Raw genomic sequence first — 22,256 nt, 5'->3', positions numbered from 1 at the left:
ACTTTAAGGGAGTCAAGGAACTGACAGTCTAATATAAGGCACATTTCAGGTTTTGTAGTAAAGTCTAACAAGAATATAGCTGCTGAGTCTGTTGCTAAGTGACTCTGTCTATTTGCCTAGCTTCAGGCTTCAAGCTTGTGAAGGGATACCAATTTGTTGCTTTACATTCCTCATTGATAGAGAATAAACTTGGGCAGGATTCGGCTCTTTACAAGACTTAACTGCATGAGGGATTTTGTAGTTAATATATTTTATGATTTTAGGCCTCTTGCTTTTATTTATTCTGCTTACAGTTCTGCTCGTCCTCTTCTGTATAGCAGCATATCTTTCACAGTGGAGACCAGATCACCTAGCTTCCTCAAAATCCTTGTTTCCCAGTAAGCAATCTCCAGGCATCCTGCTTCTGAAAATAGGGGTTCTAGTTGACTGGTATTTTATATAGCACCAAAATGGTTGTTTCATTAAACAATGAAACCTGAAGCTGGTCTCGTCCTCTGGCATTAAAATCTATTCCCTTAAAATAATAGTGAGGAGTCTCTGCATCCTGAACTAAAATGCATAGTAAAAATGCCTGTGATTTGCCTTGTACATGCTGGCAAAAGACTACACGTCTTGCAAAGAGTCTGCTCAGTGAGGCCTCTGGATGCTGCTGTAAAAAGAAACGGAGTATTTGTGGCCTTTGGGCATTAGTGTAGGGATACAGTGTCAGGATACAGACCTTCATTTCCACAGCCATGTCCTGGAGTCACTTGCACTGAAGAGAAAGTTATGGACAAGTGTGAGCAAGTGATGGTTTTCACAGGACCAAGGGACTCGCAGTTGTAAGACTTCTTTGGCAACCTGTATCCTAAAATAAATGCTGCTTTACCCTGTGTACTGTTACCAAGTGTTTACAGTTCCACTGACTGGGCTTCTGTAGTATTTTCACTGTGTTTAGTATCTCATAAGAATCTGCATGTAATATTTGATTTTGAAATATAAATGATACCAAGGAATGATGATCCTAATTCAGGGACACTTTTTCTTTCTTCTGTGTAAAGGTTTGATAATTTTTTTTAGCTACCCATTACTATTCTCATTAAGAATTTAAGGTAGCTCATGGTTCTCTTGCTGCCCTTGGTAAGAAGGTCATGTAGTTGCAAACTTTTAAAATTTGTGTTGGACCTTGTCCAGTAATCTTGATCATGTCCCAGTTATCTAACATTCTTTACTACATTTTTCTACTGTATTGGGTTTTATTACAAAAGGTCTTTTCATCGTTCTTCCATATTACTCCGTGTTATTAACCATATAGTAACATATTTAAAATTATGTTTAGAGCTTGTAAAGAAACAGCGGGGTTGTTACCTTTTATAAACATTTGCACAGTGTTTTCATACTTCTGGAACTATCAAGTGTTTATATTTGTTACTGTTGCAGGATCATGTAGAATTTTCCCCCACTGTTATTTAAAAGTGTCATGAAATCTTGGTTATCCCTGGGCTGATTATCCAAGTTGTAGATTACCTATGTGTTGTTACTTCTAGCCATTCTCAGGCTGCAGCAAAACCAGCCACGCTAGAAAGCATCTGCATTTGATGTGTTGTGAATTGTGGTATTTTTTCATGAAGTATGCTTTGTCTGCTAGAGCTTAGTTTCTTCTGCTTTCTACAGTTTCCAAGTATTTGAAATTCAAATATTTCTGTGCATTATATGTTAATCTTCTTATATTTTGGAATAACTGTTTTCATTTTATAAAAGCTGGTATTCTTCTCCATTATGTCTCATGTTCTTAAGAGACGACCATTGACTGTATTCTAGTGCACTGATTTACAACGTTAAACTTTATTTATATAATGTTGTTTCAAGTGAAAAAGCCCTCATAATCATTAAATATATCAGTCGTGAGTGGTTTGATCTGTATTCCAACACAATATGAAATCCTAAGTTCCCAATTCAGAAAGTTTCAGAAAACCCAGGGTTAAATCCATAAACGTACTGAGGAAATGCTAGAGCTGATACCTCTGCCTCCAAAATATCCAAATCTCTGGGTTCTCACCTGTTAAAGGCTGTTTACCTAACTTGCAGAAGGAATACTTAGTTTGGAAAACCACAGGTAAAGTAAGTAGTAGGGATGGTGATAGCAATAAAACCTCATATTGAATTCTTCTGCATTACAGGAGTACAAACGCAAGTTAGCCAGAGTGTCCCAAGTACGGAAAGAACTCAGGTCACGCATCCAGAACCTGCCTGATCTCTCTCGACTTCCCAACGTCACGGGCAGCCACGTACACCTGCCATTTGCAGGAGACATCTACAGCGATGATTGATTACCAAACATCCCCCCACAACCTCTGCTTTTCTGTGAAATGAGGGGTAGGCCAGACCGATCGGTACTCTTGTAGTATTATTTTTGTATCTTGTTGCAGAGTGTCAGTAAAAATACTTTAATAATTTATAAAAAATGGTTTAAAAAGTTGATTTGTTTACTATTTTATTGGTGAGTGAACATAAGGGTACATTTATAAAAGTGGCATCACTCTCTGTTACATGGAAGAATGAATAATTATCTTTTGTAAAGATTTCAGTTGGGTGCCCTGTAAAAAAACATGCTAAGATTTTTCTTATGTACCCTGTATTTAATGTAGATCAATAGATAATCAAAACTTAATTCTAACTTGAGACATTTCCGTTGCTAGTGAGAGAGTGAAACATGGAAATCACAGGCTTATGTTTGCAAGAAGGCAGATGCAATTTAATGCAAAGTTAAAAGTGATCTTGCTGTACTTACTCCCAAAACAATGTGGGTTTTTTGAAGTAAATGCTAACAACCAATTTTCTATTGGAAAATATTAATCATGTTACACTGGGCAGATCTTCAAACAACTCAAAATACTACAGTATTTTTGTATCATTTAGAAGTCAGCATGTAGAAACTATAAAATTGACCAGTTTAATTATGTTTTGAAATAGTAGCTTTTTACAGCTACTTAGTTTCTAAATCAAGGGACCATTCATTTGCAATCTAATTCCTTTCTGGAACATCTGTTTCCATCTAAAAAGGTTAGTCCCAGAAATGTGAAGCCATTTTACAGTTTTAATTAAATTGAAAGGTCATTCTCTAAACTGTCTCAGTTGCTAAGTGCCCATTATTAAAATTTGACAATGTACCATCCGTACATGCAACAAAATGGTGATACAGCTGTACTGTACATCCTCTTCCACTGAGAAACCCTGGAGGCCAGCATGGGCTACCACCTCCCCACCTTCACCTGCTCCAGCAAATAGTTCTAAATGTTGATTGTTTTTTTCTCACACAACAGGAGGAGACTGTTCAGGCCTGTGTATAACTCAAACAGCAGGAAGCTATTGCCCAGTTAAAAAACTCTGTTGCATGGCATAAATGTGGTATTTTTCTGGGAACAGCTGAATTTGTGAAGAATCCTTGTTTCCATACTATGCATCAGCTTTTAAGTTTACTTGAAAACTTAAAGATACAGATAGACATTTAGCACATTGCCAGAAAGTTGTGGCTTTTCAATCCATCGGAATGAGCCATGTAATCATTGAGTGATTTTAAAAATGCCTGCCTGTACCTTTGGCATTTTGATGACCTAAAAAACCTGGGCTGCAAGTGTTTTGAGTTGGATATATCATAGGACCGTTTTATGATTGCATTTTGTTCATGGTTTTGCACTTGTCAGGCATTGTTTTGTACCAGTTAAGTTCACAGTTTACAAGTTTAATACACCTCACATGAAAACAAATTTTTTTACAAAAAGCTGTTCTTTCTTTTCAAAACCCACAACAATTCAAAATAGTCTTGGAGTAAAATTGTTCAAGGTAGTTATCTGTCACTTGTTATTGGCTTCTACAGGGCTAATCACTAGAATACTTTTAGGATGTGAATGGAGAATAACCACACTTTAAAATAGATACACTTGGACGTAAGCGTCTCAGTTCAGTTACCTTTTCTCATGGAAGTTGCGATGACTTAGACCTCAGTTAAGTAGGGAAAAAGCCTGAAAGGATAGAAATACAAGCTGTTGACATAGCAGTCCATAGCATGCAATGTAGAATACTGATTTCCTAAAAAATTCTGACTGATAAATAGGAGTGTGCTAAATAGTTATCAGAGCTCAGTATCAAAGTTTTGAGTGGCAATTTTCCATTCCATAGGAAAAAAAAAGCTGACTATATTGAATCCAGAGGATTTAGTTTCTTTAGTTTAAGTGTAATATGCAAAATTAAATAACACTTACTGACATCTTTTCAGTGTGGATTCTTGATAAGAAAACGTTCTGATACAATTTTAATGTTTTAAATATTTCTGTTCCCATACGTTAAACTCATCACATAAATTCTTACACACATGTACGCGTACTGCAGTTGCAGTTAAAGCTCACTTTTGCTAAAGAATAGCACCAAATTTGCGGCAAATATTAAACCAGCTTAATCTATTAGGAATTCTAAAACAAATCATAAAACAAGAGGCATAAATAGTGAGTTCATGGTTGAATTCCGTCCACAGAAATCTTAATTTGTGCCCAGAGGTGATTATAAGTGCAGTGACAAGGTTTGTTAGACTGCACTGAAAGATCTGTGTTGGATACTCAGAATCATAGGGAATTAAACTTAAACAATATTTTGCTGCCTGAATTGATATTAGTTATAATAATAAAGTTGACTGCTGAATTTTCTTGATCTCTCAACGTATTTTAAAAAAACATGACACTTACTTCACTGGATTTATTTTTCATATTCATAACTCCTAGTGATAACATTGCTTATCTGCAGGTAATTTAGAACTGATAAAAGAGTGAGGAAAAAACCTCAACCTTTTCTTGATGTATATAAGTTTTCATTTTGAGAGAGTGTTATTTTCTGGATATATTTTTCTTTATTTTACTGTGAAATTGTTTACTTCAAGGAGCTTTTAATTGCTGGGGTTTTGGAAACGATCCCTCAATATTTGTTTGGAAAAGAGGACTTGTGAAAGGCAACAGTCACTCTTAGAGCAAGTGTCATATATTAATGGCTGAATGGTACGCTGAGGGTGGGGAAGGCATCGGGTATCAAGTAGGTAGGAGATTTATACTGTAACTGTAATAGTATAGCAGGAGATAGCATGGTACAGTACAGATGCAGCCCTGTAGTGTCAAAAAATACCTCCAAATTCTCAGGTTCCAAAGTTTAATGTACGTACTTCTGACATCTCAGGAAGAAAAGAGGCTGGGTGGGGAAGGGTAGGGTGCCAAGGAGACAAAAGGGAGAACATGCCTGGGTGGAAAGGTAAGGCAAACCACATGTCAGCTTCCATAAAAACAGAAATAACTGTGAGACTGGGCAGCACAATGTTTTACACAATGTAGGTGGGATTGTACCACAGAACTGCTTTGGGGTGTTGCCATCCTGGGAAAAAAAATGTGTGGGCATACCCTGCCTACCTCTTTTAATGTGGTCTGGCTCTAGGCAATACAGAATGCCTACCCTACAAAAGGCACAATTATAAAATACCTGAATATTTTTCATCTAATAATAAAGGCATAATAATTAGATTATTTCCTTCACTATATTGCACTTTTATTAAGCATTTTCTGAAAAAAAAACAAAGAGATTCCTGCAGCACTTTGCCATATGAGAATGTTTTCCTTGGAGGTCACTGGGACTGCTTGTATGCATATTCTAGTGTTTGCAGGCTCAAACTGTGTTTTTTGCAGAATGTTTTGAAAGATATCAGGAATACTGCCCCACTTTTGTGGTTTTAAAAATAAATGTGAAGTCCTTAGTTACAAAAATTGCCATTCTTAGAAATTATGTTTCATGACTTCTTTTGGAAATTAGACTACAGCCTGCAATAATATTAGCTTGTCTGATTGACTCTGTTAATGTTTGTATTAATATATTAAAGCACCTCTGTTAATCCCTAGCAACACAACCCAAACCACATGTTTATTGCGTATTTATCCGAGTAGTCTTCTGAGTGTCAAATTGAGAGCTTTCATTATGATGAAATTACATTCCTGTTTACCTGAAGTTTTAAAAAAAACATTGTGTTAGGACTTGCACAGACTAGTTCTGCTCTCTCAAGTCAGTGGTAACTCAGTCTGGTACTTCGATGATGACCCTAAACACATACGTAGGATGCAGTAGCCAGTAGTGCAGATGACCATGGAGGATGTGGAAATTATACATAGGCTTGGTTGGCCCTCTGCAGAAGAGCCTTTTGAAACATAAGGAAATAGATCTGTGGGTGTGGGGTTTTTTCAGTGGGAAAGTCAGTGAAAATCAGCACAGATAAAATTTGATGGTTACATTTACAAATATTTAGGCCAGTTCTGCTCATTACATTTAATCACAGTGATGATTCCTGCAAGTAAAGAAAACAGACTCAAACGTAGTGTCCGAAGTGGAATTTTTTTCTAATGAATGACCAATTTTGTCTCGGCTCCTATTTCAGTGTGTCATTTATCTTGATTAAGTAGTAAATCTCTTCCATCATGTTATTTAGGAATCTAATTCTGACTTCATATTTACAATAGTTGAAGTATCCTACTAAGCATGATGTTTTTGTGGAAATTTGCAAAAGTTCAATAGCACTCATTACTTGTTTGCAACAGAAATAGACTTATTTGTTAAAAGCTAACAAGAAAAGTTTGAAATGTAAAGATGTTTCATTATTGTGCTTTTCTGACAGAACCTGTAATCCTTGTGTAATTTATGTCCTCAGAATAACACCTGTATGTACGCTCTTTCATATTTAATAAAACGTTGTTGTAAAAACATCTTTGAAATTTATGGTTCCCTCCTTGCCTTCTCAGTCTCATGGTGGGAAATGGCTTTAATGTCAGCTGCTCCCTATACTCAGGAGTCAGCCAAGATCTCTCAGTGATGATGCTGAGGAAATGCTTGATACTAATTTTGAGGTTTATTACTCCCTGTATTTGGTGTGACAGTTTTCAGTGAGAAAGCAGTGCATTAAAGGGTCTGAGATTCCATCTCTAAAACTGTAAATTTAGTTGAGCTGGTTATTTTAAGACACGTTTTTGTAACATTTTCAATGGGGTGCAACACAGGTACTGCCAGTGGTACACATACCATTGCCCAGTAGAATTTGTGTGAGCTGGGAAATAACTCTCACTCTCTAATCAAATGCCTCTTTGCATGGCTGTATGCTTAACAGAGACCTTCTTGCTCTTGCTTTACAAAGTCTGGCTGCAGTTCTACCCTCTCTGAAATCACTGAAGGCATTTCATCTCTCAAGTTGTTCTTCCAGCTCTTCAAACACGAGTCAGTAATGTGGCCTGGCAGCGGTTTGGAGGGGAGCTCAGCAAGTCTCTCACAGCCTTCGGTGTTTCATCACGTACAGGAAGGTAGTGTGTCCTGAGGGGAAGAGTGCACGACATGCATGTATGTGTGTAATATGTGTCTGCACAGAAGCCTCTGATGTGTGGGTATGTGTGTATATACCTATATATATTATGTATAGAGATATGTTTATACACATGTGTGTCTGTCTTTCAATATACCAATTCTGTGAAAGTCCAGTTAACAGAAAAAACACTCTTCTAAATGTTTAGGAATAATATAAAAGCACTTGAGATTATTTCTACCCAGCATTTTGAAGTACACTTGTAAAACAAGAAAAGGCACGTACTGAATGACTTCTTTCCCTTTGTTCCCAGAATAAAGTCTAATAGCTCACAGTAACAATCCCTTTTAACAACACATCTACATGTATCTGACAACTCTGGTAATTCCAAATTAAAAAAAAAATGTTATTTGGAGCATGACAAGGCTCTATCTCTGTTAACAAATAGTGTGCTACAAAGGCAACACACTTGGTGTGCAGAATGCCTGTAGCACAGTGCTTACCACCCGCAAAACATTTTTGGAAATGCGTAGTTTAGACAAGCTCTCCTGTGATCCTGTGGATAGATCACCCATTAGCTTTCTCTGCACACTGGTTGTGCTCCCCCCTTCACGTCTTTTATCCCTTCTCTGTAGTTTTATCCAAAAAGAATGCACCCTTGAGACCGCAAGATGTTGTGTAAGAAGCACTGTAAACAACAGGGACAAGAGGGAAATGTGCTTTGATCTAACAAACACAACGTTGGGGCACCTTAAAACACAGCAGATGCCTGTGCTGGTTTCACACTGGCCTCATGGGAAGCACAGCAGTATCTAATGTGTGTACTTTTAATAAGAAAATTTATTGCAAAATTTGTATTTCCAAATACTTCTGTGCAATGAACATTTTCCATCAACAAAGTGAAGTATTTTTCCAGAGGACTGGACTGTAATACAGCAACAGGTCAATTAATGCCAAGTTCTACACTGGAAAAGGCAACACTCCAAGGTTTGTATTTTGATTAAAGAATGGCAGTTCATTTTATCCTACATGTACATAACAGACAATGAGCAGTGCATGCTCCAGTTATTGTGCAAGTGTACAGGAGTTACAAAAAGGTTACATGGCAATCTCTGAGACTCTTAAGTACAGTTTACAAAAACTATTCTCCCCTGCTCTGGACTGCTTCCCAGTCCACCAAGTTATTTGTTGGTCCTGTTTCTTAAGCAGTGTTCACCGAGTCTGAAGGCACTTAAAGTAAACTATTCATTAGTTAACTTCATAACTAGCAAAAGAAAAGGAAAATACAGACCTTTAAACCCAAGAAAGTAAATGCTTTTAACTAACTGGCTCTATTTTTCAGGGGGAAAATGCGAAGCACCATGTGCAGAACTATCATTGCTGAGTGTATGCAGGACAGGCTATAACCTCAGTCCTGAACAGTGACTTTATACTTTCCCCTCTCATCTCTGTGCCAAACATAAATTAACAATCTTAAATCTTGACAATTAAATTGTCCTGGTGGGGCCATCATCAGCTTCCTCAAAGGATAAATCCTGGCTTTTCATTCTTGGGGCATCAGAAACTGCAGAACATGTTCAAGATTCCCAAACCTATTAAACTGGCTATCTTCTCATCTCCATCTGGCAGACCATTGCTCCCCTTAGAAACACACCTTCCTTCTAAAAAACATGGTCTATGCTTCCACAAGGTACAGGATGTTAGCTTGAGTTTTAAAGAAATCACTTGGTTGATTTACTAAAACTGGAGCAATATTTATTGCTGTAATCTTTATTACTTTGAAATAATATATTATTAAAGTAAAGTCAAGAAGGTTTTGAAATCTGCCTTCTGGCTTTTCTCTTTTTCTTCTAGGTCAAGCATTCGTTTCAGCTTAGAAAAGTGAAATTTGGAGTTTCGGGGAGTCTTGGAAGCAGAGTTGATTGTTGCCTGTCCAGATTCACGTGTCCTGAAAAACAAAAGATTCAAATGTCTTAAAGGAGAGAAATCAGAATTAAGATAAAGTAACTGTGAAAGCACATGTATATAATTTGAGTGAAAAATATCCAAGAGAAATAGTGTATTTTTATGTGCAAGTGAGCAGTCATAAGTCTTACTTTGTCATGCAAATTTTAGGACAGACATTTTGCATTAAAGACACAAATGTAACTGGGCATTCTTTGCACACAGTGGCTTTTCATGAGAATCTCTGATTTTAAAGGCTGGAAAGTTAAAACTGATCTCCTCAACTGTACCAACACAGAAATACACTAAGTTATCAGTTTAAACTTTATTAAATGACTGATCTAAAATCAGCAAGATTTAATACACTCTACTTGGCAAAGGGCTGCTTTAAAGAGGAAAGAAACAGGTACCTGGAAAGTGATGAGGGACTGTTCCCTTTAGATCCCAACCTACTGCAGCTTACAGGTGTCATTTTCTTTGCAGACTGATTTTTTACATCTGGTGTCTTCAGGCTAGATTTGACACTTGGAGTGCCACAATTTTTTGTTTTGGCTGCCAGAAAATCCCTGCTTTTACCATAGTATCTTGTTGTTTTGTTGCAAGATTTGCAAGTAACCAGCTATGGAGAGAAGAAAGGAAATATCAAGCTGTCTTTCAGTCCTTCCACCTTTATGTTGTAAAGCCACTAGAAGAATTATCCAAACTGTTCTCAAAATACCATGACACAAATTAAATATTTGCTTAAGTGAAAATACTAAAAAGATACTAAAAAGTAACATACACTTTGTAACTCATGTTTTAATTCAGGCTTCTTAAGCCAAACCTATCCTTTGGGTTTATCTAGAAATTACTCCAATCACCTACAAACTAGTTTCAGGAGACCCATACTGCTGAATGTAATATTGTACAGTGAAATTCATAGAACAACTCTGTCAAGACATGAAACTGCTCCTGAACTGGGCAAATCATATTTTGAGTGTACAAGATACACTGAGTATACTGGAGTATTCCTATACATTAGGAATTTGGCTAAAAAATGTGACATTCTGTGCCATATAAAATCATTAGCATATTGTACCCCTGATGAAGTTATATTGTACACTTTCAAGGCATCCTGGGAAAAAATATTTAAACTACCAAACTCTCAAACCCAGTCATCCATTTTACTAAAAACAGCCAGTCTCAGTGAACAAAGATGAGGCTTTGTATTAGGGCAAAAGTACTTACTACAATAAGGAGGATGTTCTAAACAAAGGGCACTTTCTCTTCTCTCTGTGTATCTCTAGGCTGCAGGGAACTTCAGCAGCACACCAAGCTGAGAGGTGCATCAGAACCGATCACATCACCCAGTCAGAGACTGTCAGGCATCCCTGATATCCCTTACTGCCATGGCAACTACTCGTACTAAGATACATGAAAGTAATACAGCCAGACAGCTTTCTGAGGCACCAATTAGACTGACAGAAAAACAGTTACGTGATGCTTCTGGTTAAAAATAACATACTCAAAAGACTGTCACAAAAATGTCTAAGCAATTTTGAAAACATCTACACCAAATCATTCTTCATTTCAAAGTGTGTAAATTCAGATAGTTTATTAAAAAATACATAAAGAGATGCTGAAATGAAACATTTTTAGTTAAGTGTTTTGACTTCCTCTAGACATTATGTTTTGTCAGCCTAACAAACTAAAAAGAAAAAAGAAATAGCATTAACTATTTTAGTGCTCAGGTACTGACGTATTTTTAGTTCTTCTAAATGAAATTCAGGTGGGAGACAAACTCAGCATCTCATGGTGACTTAGCATTGCATGGAATATAAATGGAGGTGACCACTTCACAATGCAGGAATTACTGAATTAATCACAGCACTTCCCATCTAATTTCCATTCTCTGAAATGGATCAGCACTTAACTCCAAAAATTTTTAAAGCCCTGGAACAGTCTCTATGTTATATGCCTTTTTATGGCACAAGCAATCTAAAATCAAGTTCTACTTGCTAAGAAAGAGGTTCAATTTGCCACATTATTACTTGCATTAATTCCCAACCACACTGGAATTTTCATTTGCACAAGTCTCAGGTATTAGATTACAGGGATCTACATTGCTAATTTTGAAAGCTGCCAGTTGCTGACAGCATTTTTAAAGACTTAAGACAAGAAACACTTAAATCATAATCCACAGGACAAATTCAAACTGAACAAAACACAAGTACAGCAAACTGTAATTACATACCAAGATCAAAATATTACTCAGAGTTTAAACTGGACCTATTTAAACTGAATTTTAAACTACTCATATGAATGCGCAGTGTGTCCTTAACAAACACTCTCCAGCTACACAATAAGTCTAAGAGCCCATCATCATTTCATAGGACACTGCTCTGTTCATCAGTTGCTTAAAGGGAGAGTTCTTAATGTATCCTCAACATTCATGACACCAGAAAAATAAAGCAAAGATTTCAGCTTGAAGAATCACAGAACATCTTGAGTTGGAAGGGACCCACATGCATCACCAAATTTCAGCTCCTGGCCCAGCACAGGACATGCCAAGAATCACTGCATGTGCCTGAGTGTTGTCCCAATGCTTCCTGAACTGTCAGCCTTGGTGCAGTGACCCCTTCCCTGGGGAGCCACTCCAGTGCCCGACCACCCTCTGGGTGAAGAACCTTTTCAGATGTCCTTTCTGAAGCTCAATTTTGATCTACAGTTTGGGGAGAGTGCCTTTATGAAGCATTTCATTTTGCTCTGACAGCCAAAAATCTTGGTGATATATTCCTCAGTTTAATTTTTTTAATTGACTCTTCAATAATTTTTGGTTTCACAAAATTTACTCCTGTAACCACAAGACTCTTATCCAGGAAAATTCCAAGTGTGCCAGCAACTGCTGGGCACAATAGGGTGCTGTCTCATTTATTACAACAACCATTCACATAACCTGTTTTTAAAATAGTACATACCTTGGAAATACTAGGTTAAATGTTTACTATTATTCTTCCAATAGTAATTAAATGTCACATTCCTGAGTACTTTTAGGAAAAATAACCGAGGCCTCAAGAAAAACATAAACTTGTTGAAACTACTCCTGTAGTTCAGTTTTAAAGGAGTTCCTATAAACAGTAATATTCAGACAAATGTAAAAAATTCTATTAATACAGATGGCAATAATCTGATGTAGCCATGAAAGGCTAGTGAAATACAAGAAGTAAAGCTTGTGTCAAAACATATTTGCTCAACAGGTGATAAACTGAAACAAAGGCAGTAAATGAGATGTTTGTGTAGCTTCTCTAACATGTGGAGTCACAACGTATTGTTTTGAGAGCAAAGCTTACTGGTCTTGTCGTTGTGTTCATGATTTATCTATTGTGGAAGGTAGATTTTAAAAATGTTGTTCATGCATACAAGATATTCCAAAAAGAAAGGAAGAGTCTTATGCTCGTGAAAAAGAAATGTCTGGGTGCCTCTTCTAAGAGAAAGGTTTCTGTCTCTTCTTCTTTTTTTGCCACTGAAATAGGGACATGAAATTTAGGGAAATATCATGTACATGTCAGATCCAAATAACTGTCCTTACCAGAATGCTTCTTGACTCCCTGTACTTTCTCAAAAGCTTTGTCTGTTTCATGTTAAGTTTATGATTCTTTGCCTCTCGTTTAAGAACCTTCTCTATCTGTGGAGTCACTTTCATCTTTGGTTTGAGGCGCACGCGGTAGCTGTCAGGAACCAGGAACTGGAAGCAGTAAGGACATATCCTTTCTAATCCACGTTCATTACCTACAGATAAATAAAGGCAAAAGGATGAAATAACTATGTTTTATAAGCAAACTTTAAAACTGTGTGTTTCAATTTTAACATTACCTAGGTAGATGGTTTTGTGTTTAAGATAACACTAGAACACAAGAGGAAGCTGAGCACCAGCATGTGCTCAGCTAAGCACAATTCAGACTAAATTAATGCATGGCACAAATTTACACAAGATGTAACTGTAGATTTTCTTGAAAAAATGCAATTCCTTCCTAAAAATCTTTAGCAAAGGAGGCTCACAATTCTGCAAAGAGCTCCAGGTAGGCACAGTCTTCTACCAGATTAGGGACACCAAAGCCTCGGAAAGCTCTTTGCCCATTTTAAGTGTGAGAAGATGACACGACCTCAGGCTAGAATGAAGAAGCGCTTTGAGGTAAAATTCAGACCCAACAAGAGGCTCGCTCCTGGCGTCTGCCTCATTATGTCTTGCTGCCGGAGCTGGACTCGGGCGCCTCTCCCTAAACCCCCGAGGGACACCTGGCCCTGCTTCCTGGCGAGCTCGCCACTGCTGCCGGCAGCCCCGAGACACGGCCCTGCGGGGGCAGCGCAGGGGCAAGGGGAAAGGGGAGGGAAAGGGGAGGGGAAGGGCGAGCCGGCATTCATTCCCACGCTGCTGTTCTTCCGCAGCCTCGGCGCGCTGCTCTCCCGCGGCAGGAGCCTCGGCTGGAGCGCGCCGGCTCCGGAGCCCCCCTCCTCCGGCCCCGGCTCCACCGCCTGCGCCCGGGGCCCCTCACTCGCCTCGGGAGCTGCGGAGCATCCACCTGCGCGGGAGAGAGGGAAAGCGTCAGGGACATCCCGCGCGTCACCGCCGGGCTCTCGCACCGCCCGTCCCCGCCCCGCCGCGATTCCTTACAGCAGGAATCGCGCCTGTCCCGGGCAGGCCCCCGCCAGCTGCTCCGCCGCCGCCAGCAGCCGCCGCCGCCCCATGGCGCCGAGCGCCCGCCCCGCCGGAAAGGATGGGAAGGGAAGGGAAGGGAAGGGAAGGCGGGCGATGTGCAGCGCTTGGCCGAGCCCCGGCGGCCCCGCGGCCGCAGCAGCGGGGTACCGGGCTGGGGCGGGCCCCGGCAGAGGGGCAGGGCCGGGCTGGCGCTGCAGGGCAGCGGCCCCGGCTGCGGGCCCGGGGCTGGCCAGCGCGGCTGGGGGGCCCGCTCGGAGCGCGACAGCCGCCTCGGGGAGACGCTTGTGTCCCCAGCCGGGTGAAAAGTTTTTCCGGGAGGGAAGGAAACTTCTGCCTTGGGGAAGAAAAACGTGAGGAAGAGCTGCTTTACGCTGAGGGCGGCAGAGCGCTTGGGCTGGCTCAGAGAGGTCGTGGAATCTTCTTCTCTGGAGACATTCCAGTCCCGCCTGGATGCGTTCCTGTGTCACCTGCTCCAGGGGACCCTGGCTTGGCAGTGGGGCTGGAATGGATGATTTCCAGAGGCCCCTTCAAACCCTAACAATTTTGTGATTCTGTGAAAAAACCCCAAAAAACTCCAAACCCCACACGTTTCTCTCTGAGGACTTGTCAGGTGAAAGATCTGCAGCAGCAGCTCCAGAAATCCGCCTGATGCTCAGCAGTGCTGAACTTCATCTGTCACACTCTCTATTGGAGGTGCCTTTTCTGTGGATTTTGCTGACTGCAGACTTTGCTTTATCACTCTGCAAATGTGCTCCCATTAAAAAAAAAATACAAAAAAAACAAAACCAAACACCAAAAAAATACCCCCCAAAAAAACAGAACTCAAAAAAAAAAAAACCTACCAAAATCACAAAAAAAAAAAAAAACAAAAACCTCCCCTGCAACCCCCCAAAAAAGCCCCAAAACCAAACCCCAAACCCTCAGCTTTTCACCGTTTGAGGTGTGTTTTATTAATTCCCTTGGCCCTGTTCATTTGCTAGACGTTTTTATCCTTTGATTTGTTGGTAATGGTGTTCATTTAGGAGAAGCATTCAGCTGAGCAGGCTTCGATATTCTATCAAGGAATTTGAATAAATATAATTATTTCTTATTTTCTGACATGGAGTAGCCAAGCACTTTAAAAATAGAAAAGCAAAGGGAAAAAGGAATTTCAAGGCTTCCTTTAAGACAGCTTTACTGCACAGTCAATAAATCTGGACTTGTTAATGAAATGTTCATAATAGGTACAATTAGAGCCTCTGCTGACTCTATTTTTTTTAATGAAACTAATTTTTTCAATTAACCTTTCAGTGTTACATTTTTGTTGCCTTGTTGCTGGCTTTTTTGATCCTAATTTTTGAGTGAATTCCTACCTTTTCTGAGTGGAAGAGCAGAAATGTCATGTAATATCCATTCAAAACACAACCAGTGTCCATCAGTCAACAGATTTTTTTTTGGCAAATGAAATATTCCCATTTATTAATGCTGGAGGGGAAAAATAAAAGTACTTTTTGAATACAAGTAAGCAAAAATAATTCCAACACTTTTTTGAGGGGTGGGTCTGTGTCTATAATTTTCCAAGCATGTTTGTTCCCTAGGGAAGCTGGTTGTGGAGAAAGAAGGGCGAGGTAAGATAGTGCTTTCCCAGCTTCTGCCTAGATAAAGGGAAATGTGCTAGGGATTTCTTCTTTTGCCTGGAGCTGGGACCTGATTCCTCCCTGCACCTGGAGTGGTGCAGGTGGGCCAGAGCATCTGCACCAGCACCACGGATTAATTTTTTCTTGTGAGAACAAGTGCCTGAGCAACCTGATTAACCAGCATGTGCTGTACTTATTAAGCAGTGACTAACACAATGCAAAGGATTCATTTATATCCCCCCTCCCTCCTCCTTCACTTTTATACTCTTCATAACCTTGCTTTTCTCCCTCAGTGTCTTTCTCAGTATCATTCTGCCTGAAATGCTTACACATTTTTTTTCTCCTTCTGCTCCTGAGACAACACTGGGCCATTCCTTTTTTTATCTTAGTTTGCTGGATTCTCTTTGCATTATAGGTCATCTTTGTCCAAAAAGCAGGTCACACAGCCACTCCCAATGCCATCCACACGCAGGGTGATGTGCCTCGTCGCGAGTCCCCTCACATGAGGCTTTCCCATATTAGGTGTGGCGCTGAACGTGCTAAACAAAGCACTGGAGACAAAGCGGAAATGACCAAAAACCATGGCCTCAAATTCCTGGCTCTCTACTAGCCCCTTCCTGCAGAACTCCCATCCAAAGGCAGTATTTCTGGGCATCCAGTGCTGGCAGGACCAAACCCTTACAAACCAGACAGCCCTCAGATCCCCGGCACAGAATTTATGGCATCAGTGGGATGAATTCATCCACATTTCGAGGCAGAACGCATTCGTCTCTACTTTTTCCTGGCTTTTGTTCACCAAAAAAAAAAAAGCCCACGTTAGCAGAGCCGTGTTGCAAACTGCTTTTCCCGCTTTTGTTGTTTAGGGTTTTGTAGCTACCACGGCTGGCCAACAGGCTGTAATTCTTACCTGGTGTTTTGTAACAAAGGAAAAAATAGAATGATTTGTGTTGACTTTTGGTCATCGTGTATCATTATCGATCCGGGGGAGGGCGGCGGGGAGCGCCTACCGCGTATCTGTTGCTCGCCACTTCTCCGGGAAGGCGGCGTGAGCCAGCAGTCAGTAGAGGGCAATAGAGAAATACAGTTTGTGATGCCTAAAGGCTCTGAAGCACTGATTATGTGTTTACAGAAAAGAAAAAGAAGAAAAGAAGAGCCAGGAGGATAGGTTGTTCAGTTTACTACCGGAGACCTGACTGTGACAGACCACCAAGAAAAGAAAATGTTCAAAGAGAGTAAAAGAAGACCTTCTGCAGCATCTGCAAGTCTGTCCTTTTTTCTTCAGAGTTACGTAGGATAACTTAGCCAGAACTTATTGATGTCTGCATGTTCAGTGGACTCGGGAATTGACTGGGAGATGCAGAAACATACTCTTTGGAAGAAACAGGAGAGGAGGCATTTCAAAGATCCTGCAGGTGACAAAGGTGAGCAAACTCACAGCTTCTCTTTCACGTGAGATAATAAATGTTCAGTCAGCTGTATAAAAGTCATGAGCACACTGAGTGAGTGATAGAAATTATACGAGAATTTTGCTTTTTCAGGCATGCTTCTGCATGATTCATTTTCTCACAGAAAAAAGAGAATAGTGATGCTACAAGGATAAGCATTTCCAAGCATATGTTATTTTGGAGACATGCTAAATCCAGTGACCTGTTTTATGTGTCATATTTTGTATTAGAACTGTTTGAAACGTGCTTATCGTTTTACAAGGTTTATGTGCTATAGTTCCTAGACTCTAGTTTACAGAGAAATATATAAAAAAGATGTGACTATTGTTCCTTTTAGAGGGGATTTTTGCTCAGCTTTTTGACAAATGTGATTTGGATGTTTGGAGAAATTTATTAACAGATTTTTGGATGCATAGTGGGAATGCCCTCAGGTTTCTCAAAGGCTTTTTAATCAGAAAGATATTGAGAAGTGATAACTAAGAATATAGTAATGACAAAAGGTGTTAAGCCATAGAAATCAAGGGGGTGGCAGAGGGTTGGAAAAGCAGAAAAAAACACAAGAGACTAAGTTAGAAAATAAACATGTGAAACACTTTTCTATTGCCAAGATCTCAGCTGGTGTCACCATAACACTTGGAAAATATCCTCAGGATGCCGGGAACCATTAAAGCAGTGCAGATTATCAGAAGATAAACTTCCACTTCAGCTGCCACCCCTACCAGAAGTGACCAAAAATAATGTTTGGGAAATGAAAGATGAAGAATCAAAGCATTGACATTCTGGGGATATCACAGAGCAAATGCAAGGGTATCTAGAGGTCAGTCAGAACCCATTTGAAACAAAGCAGGCTGCTAAATAAAATAAATAAATCATATTCTGAAACAAACCATCAGCTTTTAAAAGATAATTAAAGAACAAGTTATCTGGTGTTCCTCCTAAGCTTGGATTTATTTTGTAAGTGGTATCATTGGTGAAGCTATGACACAGTGATTTATCTATGCTTTGAGTGCCAAAACATGTAAAAGATTAGTGTGGTTTTTGTTAGTTTATACATTGTTTAGAACACAGCTTCCTTGCAGTATGTACATGAGGGAGGTGAAAGATAACATATACAAAGCATGACACTATATCCTGTGGGTTGGCAACATCCATTTGATAGGGAATGGACCCAATGACTATGAGAATCCATCTGATCTTGAAAGCTACTAGTTCCAGTTTCCAATTTTTTCTTCCTTTCATTCAATTTCCAGTACTCTGCATCTTCTTGTATACTTGTAAATCCATTATCTCAAAAGACAATAGAAATTAAAGATGGTATTGACAAAAATCTCAGAGAGAAATGTTCATGCAGCTTAATAGTGCCAACTCTTCTTTAAAGCGGTCTCTGGTAGAAATTATTAACTCTGTATCTAAGATGTGAAGTGTAGGGCAGTAAACATTCCCTTCTAACTGATACCTATTTTCAGTGAAATTAACAGGGTTGATGTGTGGTGTTATGTCTCTATAAATAAAGTCAAAGGGATTTTTGTAGTGGGGAGCCACACAGTTCAGCGGCTGGGGCTGAGGAATGGATGCAACTGCTCCTGGAAGTCCAGGCCTTGCTTTGTCCCTGTGTGGCTTTGTGGCACATTAGGCTTGTTTGTGGTCAGCTCGTGAAGTGGCCAGCCTGGCACGTTGCCCATGTCAAGGGCTGGGCTTTGAGTGGCAGGGTACAGATTGTACAAGGAGGCCCTTCTTCCATGCAGGTTATGGGAAAGGCCATCGCCAGGTTGCAATGTTCTTCAGTACGCAGACAAACATGCTCCTATGCCAGTTCTGCCTGTAAGTCCTTGTCACCTTGAGTCATAATAAACTATTCCTTAATTTGCACTCACAGAGCAGTTGTCTAAAAATGTTGAAATCTCAAGCCAAAGTTTCACCTGTGAAAATATGCTGCTAATTAATGTGTTAATTGTCATGTAAACCCCTTTGCTTAATGAGATGTGAAATAGCCCCTGCTGTTAGGAATATCAGCGTGCACGGGAGTTTTTCTCGGGCACTTAGGGTCATTTATTGCTGTGCTGCAGCACAAGCCAGGGCTGCTATTTCAGCCTCTTGCCAAAATAGAAACGTTTTACTTTCTGATGAGTCATCTGGGTTTCACTGACATCTTGCAAGGTTCCCCCACCCTATTCTTCCTTGCTGTGGAGTCCAGGCCCTGCCCTGGAGGCCTTGCTTTCCTAGGAAAAGATGGGGTGGAACCTGCTTCAGCAGCTGTCAGCTCCATTCCTTAATTAACTAGGAGCAGACTGCTAATGAATGCTATGGAGCGTTTTCCCTGTCACTGGAGCTGAACATGCAGCATTCCCAGCCTTTTCTGGCCAGCAGTGTGGCAGAGCAGTGCTGGCAACTGAGTCAGAGTTTGCCACGCGTTGTGCTAAATGTTCCCTGCGTCAAGGGAGAAAGGGAACTAGGTCAACTAAAGGTGGCAACTTTAATCTATCTTCCGGGATATCCTACTTACAAACAACAGAGAAGAGCTATACGTTTCAAGAAAATATTTCCTTGCATTTTTTTTCCTTCTGGTGCAAAAGGGGGTAGAGGAAGACTTTATTTTTTTCTTTGTTTTCGCTTTAAATTATTTCCTTTCCCGTTTAAGTCTGAATGATCTGTTCTAAGGTGGCACTAGTTTGAGCATGAGGCTGGACTAGATGACCTCTAGAGGTTTCTAACCTTACCTTGTAATTTTCAACAATCATGGTGTTATTTTGGATTCCTCCTGACTCCAAATTACCTGGAAGAGGAAAAAAAACCCCACCACTATTTAAAGATAACCCCACTACTATTTAAAGATCATTTTATTTCCCCTTAAGTTATTATTTTAATTCATTTGAAAATGCACCAGGGAAAATAAAAGCCAGGTACTTCTAATAAATAACAGTGTTACGGAATAGTTCTTTGCAGTTGTTGGTTTCTGAGTTTTGTTGTAAAATGTTTTAATTACCATGTTCAGGCTGCTTTGCAGAATTGCTATGAGGCAGAAATGTAGTCAGATGAGGGATAAACTGTTTGAGGGCTGTACTCCCTGCTGCAGTCGAAAAGTGGCTTTTCACACCTGTTTATAGTATCCTAAGTCGGTCTTGTGTTTGAGAAGCTGGTGTTATTGCTGATTCTTCCAGTTCTATGCCTGGTGACTCAGATGGTAAGAAGGAGTAAAATGCTAAAGCATTTTACTGCTAAAGCATGTGAAATAATATTAATTTTAAAAATCCATATTGCTTTTTCAGTAATCCATTTTAGCTAAATTAATTCCAAATTAAACTGTTTGCCCAGCTGACATCCTTAATTCATCACCCTGGCTGAAACCAAGATCTTCAAAGCCATTTACAACAGCTAAACAAACATGTCTTTCATTAGCTTCGATTATAATGCCTGATGAAGTGCACAGAGGACCTGAATCTTTAGAGATGACAGTGATGGATATGATTTAGACACAGGAGAGGTAACAAAATCAGGCTGATGCTTAGAGCGAGTTTCACAGTCAAATATAAGTGGGTGGTGCAGCGCTTCATATCTACTTCAAAACTGCTGCTGCTGCTGAGGCACAACATATTGTAACTGCGCTAGGAAGTGAGCACTTGGGTTTTCATTGCTGGTAATGGGGCATTGTCCCCAAAACCTACTCCTCTTTTAAAGGATAAACTGGATGTAACTACCTCCTAAGTGTGAAGCAGCTACAGTAAAGAGGGAAAACTCCACGTGACATCAATTTAATTAGAATGCAGTATCATTGCCTTGATTAGTGATGGAAAACAGGAAACTTCTTCAGTGAGGGTTGTATTATAGCTGCACAATTCTGCAGTACTGAAAGGATTTAACCTTTGTCAAGTTGGCCTGCATGCAAGGCCCTCAGCTTTCCTGTGCCCCTCAGAGACTTTGTGCAGAAAACAAACCAGCAAGGGGTAGATAATTCAACAGAAGATTTCTTTTTCTAAAATCCAGAGGCCCCTGCTTAAGCATCCCAAGCCAGAAAAAGCTCACACAAGTTGTATGCACATATGTTAAACAAACATCATCAGTGTTGTGTTAACTTATTGCTTATTTGGAGTGTGGAGAGGGGTTGATGCAATCTCTGGTCTTTTTCAAGAAGGCACATAGCCATGTTTTTATGTATTCTTTTCATTATTATTAGATAAAGCTAACAGCGGTGTTCAAGTATAGTCTGCATGAGTCCCTTGAAAGGTCATTTCCTTAGCAAGGAAAGACTTGTTTTCCTTCTTCAGAACAGTAGTTTTAAAGACTAGGTTGATAGCTGGGCAGACGTAACAAAGTTTTTCAATTCATAATCAATTTATGGAAATGAAAATTATTTTTTCCTTATTGTGTGCTTAAGCAATGTTTTCCAGATGAATTTTTTTTTTTTTTTTTGGATTTTTTTTATTTCCTCCTTTCTTATGAGCTAGTCTGAGATCTCGGTATCCCTTAGCACTGTTTAGAAAAAAAAGATTTGTTTATCCTAAGAGCAGGGAAGATAGACAGTGGAAAGCCTGAAGGGAGTCTAGACAGAGATGCTGTGGCACACATAAGGTCTATGAAGAGCTTGTCACAGTGCATTTTGGCTCTCAGCTTCTGTTTTATTTGCTCCACTGATTAATCATTGGCTTGAGTGCTTAGGTACCATGGTGATCAACACACTACCAGTGCCACAAACCCAGCATGATGCATATTCATTGAAACACTATTTTTGAAATAAAACCAAAAATAAATGCAACTTTTGAAAATCCTCAGCATAGCTAACATTACCATGTACTTTCCTCTCTAATATAAATTAGCATGGTAGTGTATAGGCTTCTTCCTCCCATTTTAGATTTTTCCTTCTGCTGTCGATATCCACAGCTTTCTCATTAAGTGGTTTGAAAGGCTTCAGACTTCTTCCATATGTTGAGTATAGCACATTTGTGCATTGGCCTTTCTGTGCAGCTATTGAGATGTTTGTTCCACTGTCATCAATATTAATATCAAGGAAAGGCCTTTAGAATAAGAGCCAAATGCATCCTTGCTCTGTTAAGCCCCAACAGTTTGCTAAGTGTGACCTTTGTGAAGCTACGGGTATAAAGTTCAACCTTGAAAATCTTGGCCAGCAACTAACTGCTGGAATGCCAATTGGCAAGCTCTTCTTCCTTCTCTAAATGCAGAGCCTTCTGCCTGGATAGCTCCAATGCAGC

The 22,256-nt window shown here is 39.8% G+C and overlaps 2 protein-coding genes and 1 long non-coding RNA gene across 4 annotated transcripts in view; 2 read left to right on the top strand and 1 right to left on the bottom strand.

Moving 5' to 3' along the window:
* RPRD1A (regulation of nuclear pre-mRNA domain containing 1A) overlaps positions 1 to 6,764 on the top strand; it is a 43,298-nt gene extending 36,534 nt beyond the window's left edge. Inside the window, exon 7 of the mRNA XM_068195699.1 lies at positions 2,160 to 6,764. Coding sequence (XP_068051800.1) covers positions 2,160 to 2,309 — 150 coding nt within the window. The 3' untranslated portion in view covers positions 2,310 to 6,764. The remainder of the gene's footprint in view (positions 1 to 2,159) is intronic.
* A 2,341-nt stretch (positions 6,765 to 9,105) lies between these two features.
* C1H18orf21 (chromosome 1 C18orf21 homolog) lies at positions 9,106 to 14,035 on the bottom strand. 2 transcript variants are annotated; one of them, XM_068195684.1, is made up of 5 exons: positions 13,947 to 14,035; positions 13,832 to 13,854; positions 12,864 to 13,063; positions 9,706 to 9,914; positions 9,106 to 9,299 (listed from the first exon to the last, which is right to left on the bottom strand). In XM_068195684.1, exons 1-5 carry the CDS (start codon positions 14,018 to 14,020, stop codon positions 9,146 to 9,148), a joined length of 660 nt encoding a protein of 219 aa, XP_068051785.1. In that variant the 5' UTR covers positions 14,021 to 14,035; the 3' UTR covers positions 9,106 to 9,145. The 2 variants fall into 2 exon arrangements, with proteins under 2 accessions (XP_068051785.1, XP_068051775.1); XM_068195674.1 differs by lacking the exons at positions 13,832 to 13,854; positions 13,947 to 14,035 and adding an exon at positions 13,480 to 13,777.
* Positions 14,036 to 15,991: 1,956 nt separating this feature from the next.
* Positions 15,992 to 22,256, top strand: part of LOC137477062 (uncharacterized) — a 71,226-nt gene continuing 64,961 nt past the window's right edge. The window contains exon 1 of the long non-coding RNA XR_011000782.1: positions 15,992 to 17,028. This is a non-coding gene — a long non-coding RNA (uncharacterized lncRNA). The remainder of the gene's footprint in view (positions 17,029 to 22,256) is intronic.

The sequence above is a fragment of the Anomalospiza imberbis genome, chromosome 1, assembly GCF_031753505.1.
Source record: "Anomalospiza imberbis isolate Cuckoo-Finch-1a 21T00152 chromosome 1, ASM3175350v1, whole genome shotgun sequence".
In the NCBI taxonomy this organism is placed as follows: domain Eukaryota; kingdom Metazoa; phylum Chordata; class Aves; order Passeriformes; family Viduidae; genus Anomalospiza; species Anomalospiza imberbis.
The sequence above is the reverse complement of the archived record's forward strand: the minus strand, read 5'-3'. Positions and strand labels throughout refer to the sequence as shown.

What these genes read in the sequence shown, in the direction of transcription:
- C1H18orf21 (XM_068195674.1), bottom strand. Translation starts at nt 13,696, where the DNA reads ATGAATGCCGGCTCGCCCTTCCCCTCCCCTTTCCCTCCCCTTTCCCCT. An exon ending in GGGAGTCAAGAAGCATTCTG is followed by an intron (nt 9,915 to 12,863) that starts GTAAGGACAGTT and finishes TTCTCTCCATAG; the next exon opens with CTGGTTACTTGCAAATCTTG. An exon ending in AGTCCCTCATCACTTTCCAG is followed by an intron (nt 9,300 to 9,705) that starts GTACCTGTTTCT and finishes TTTGTTTTTCAG; the next exon opens with GACACGTGAATCTGGACAGG.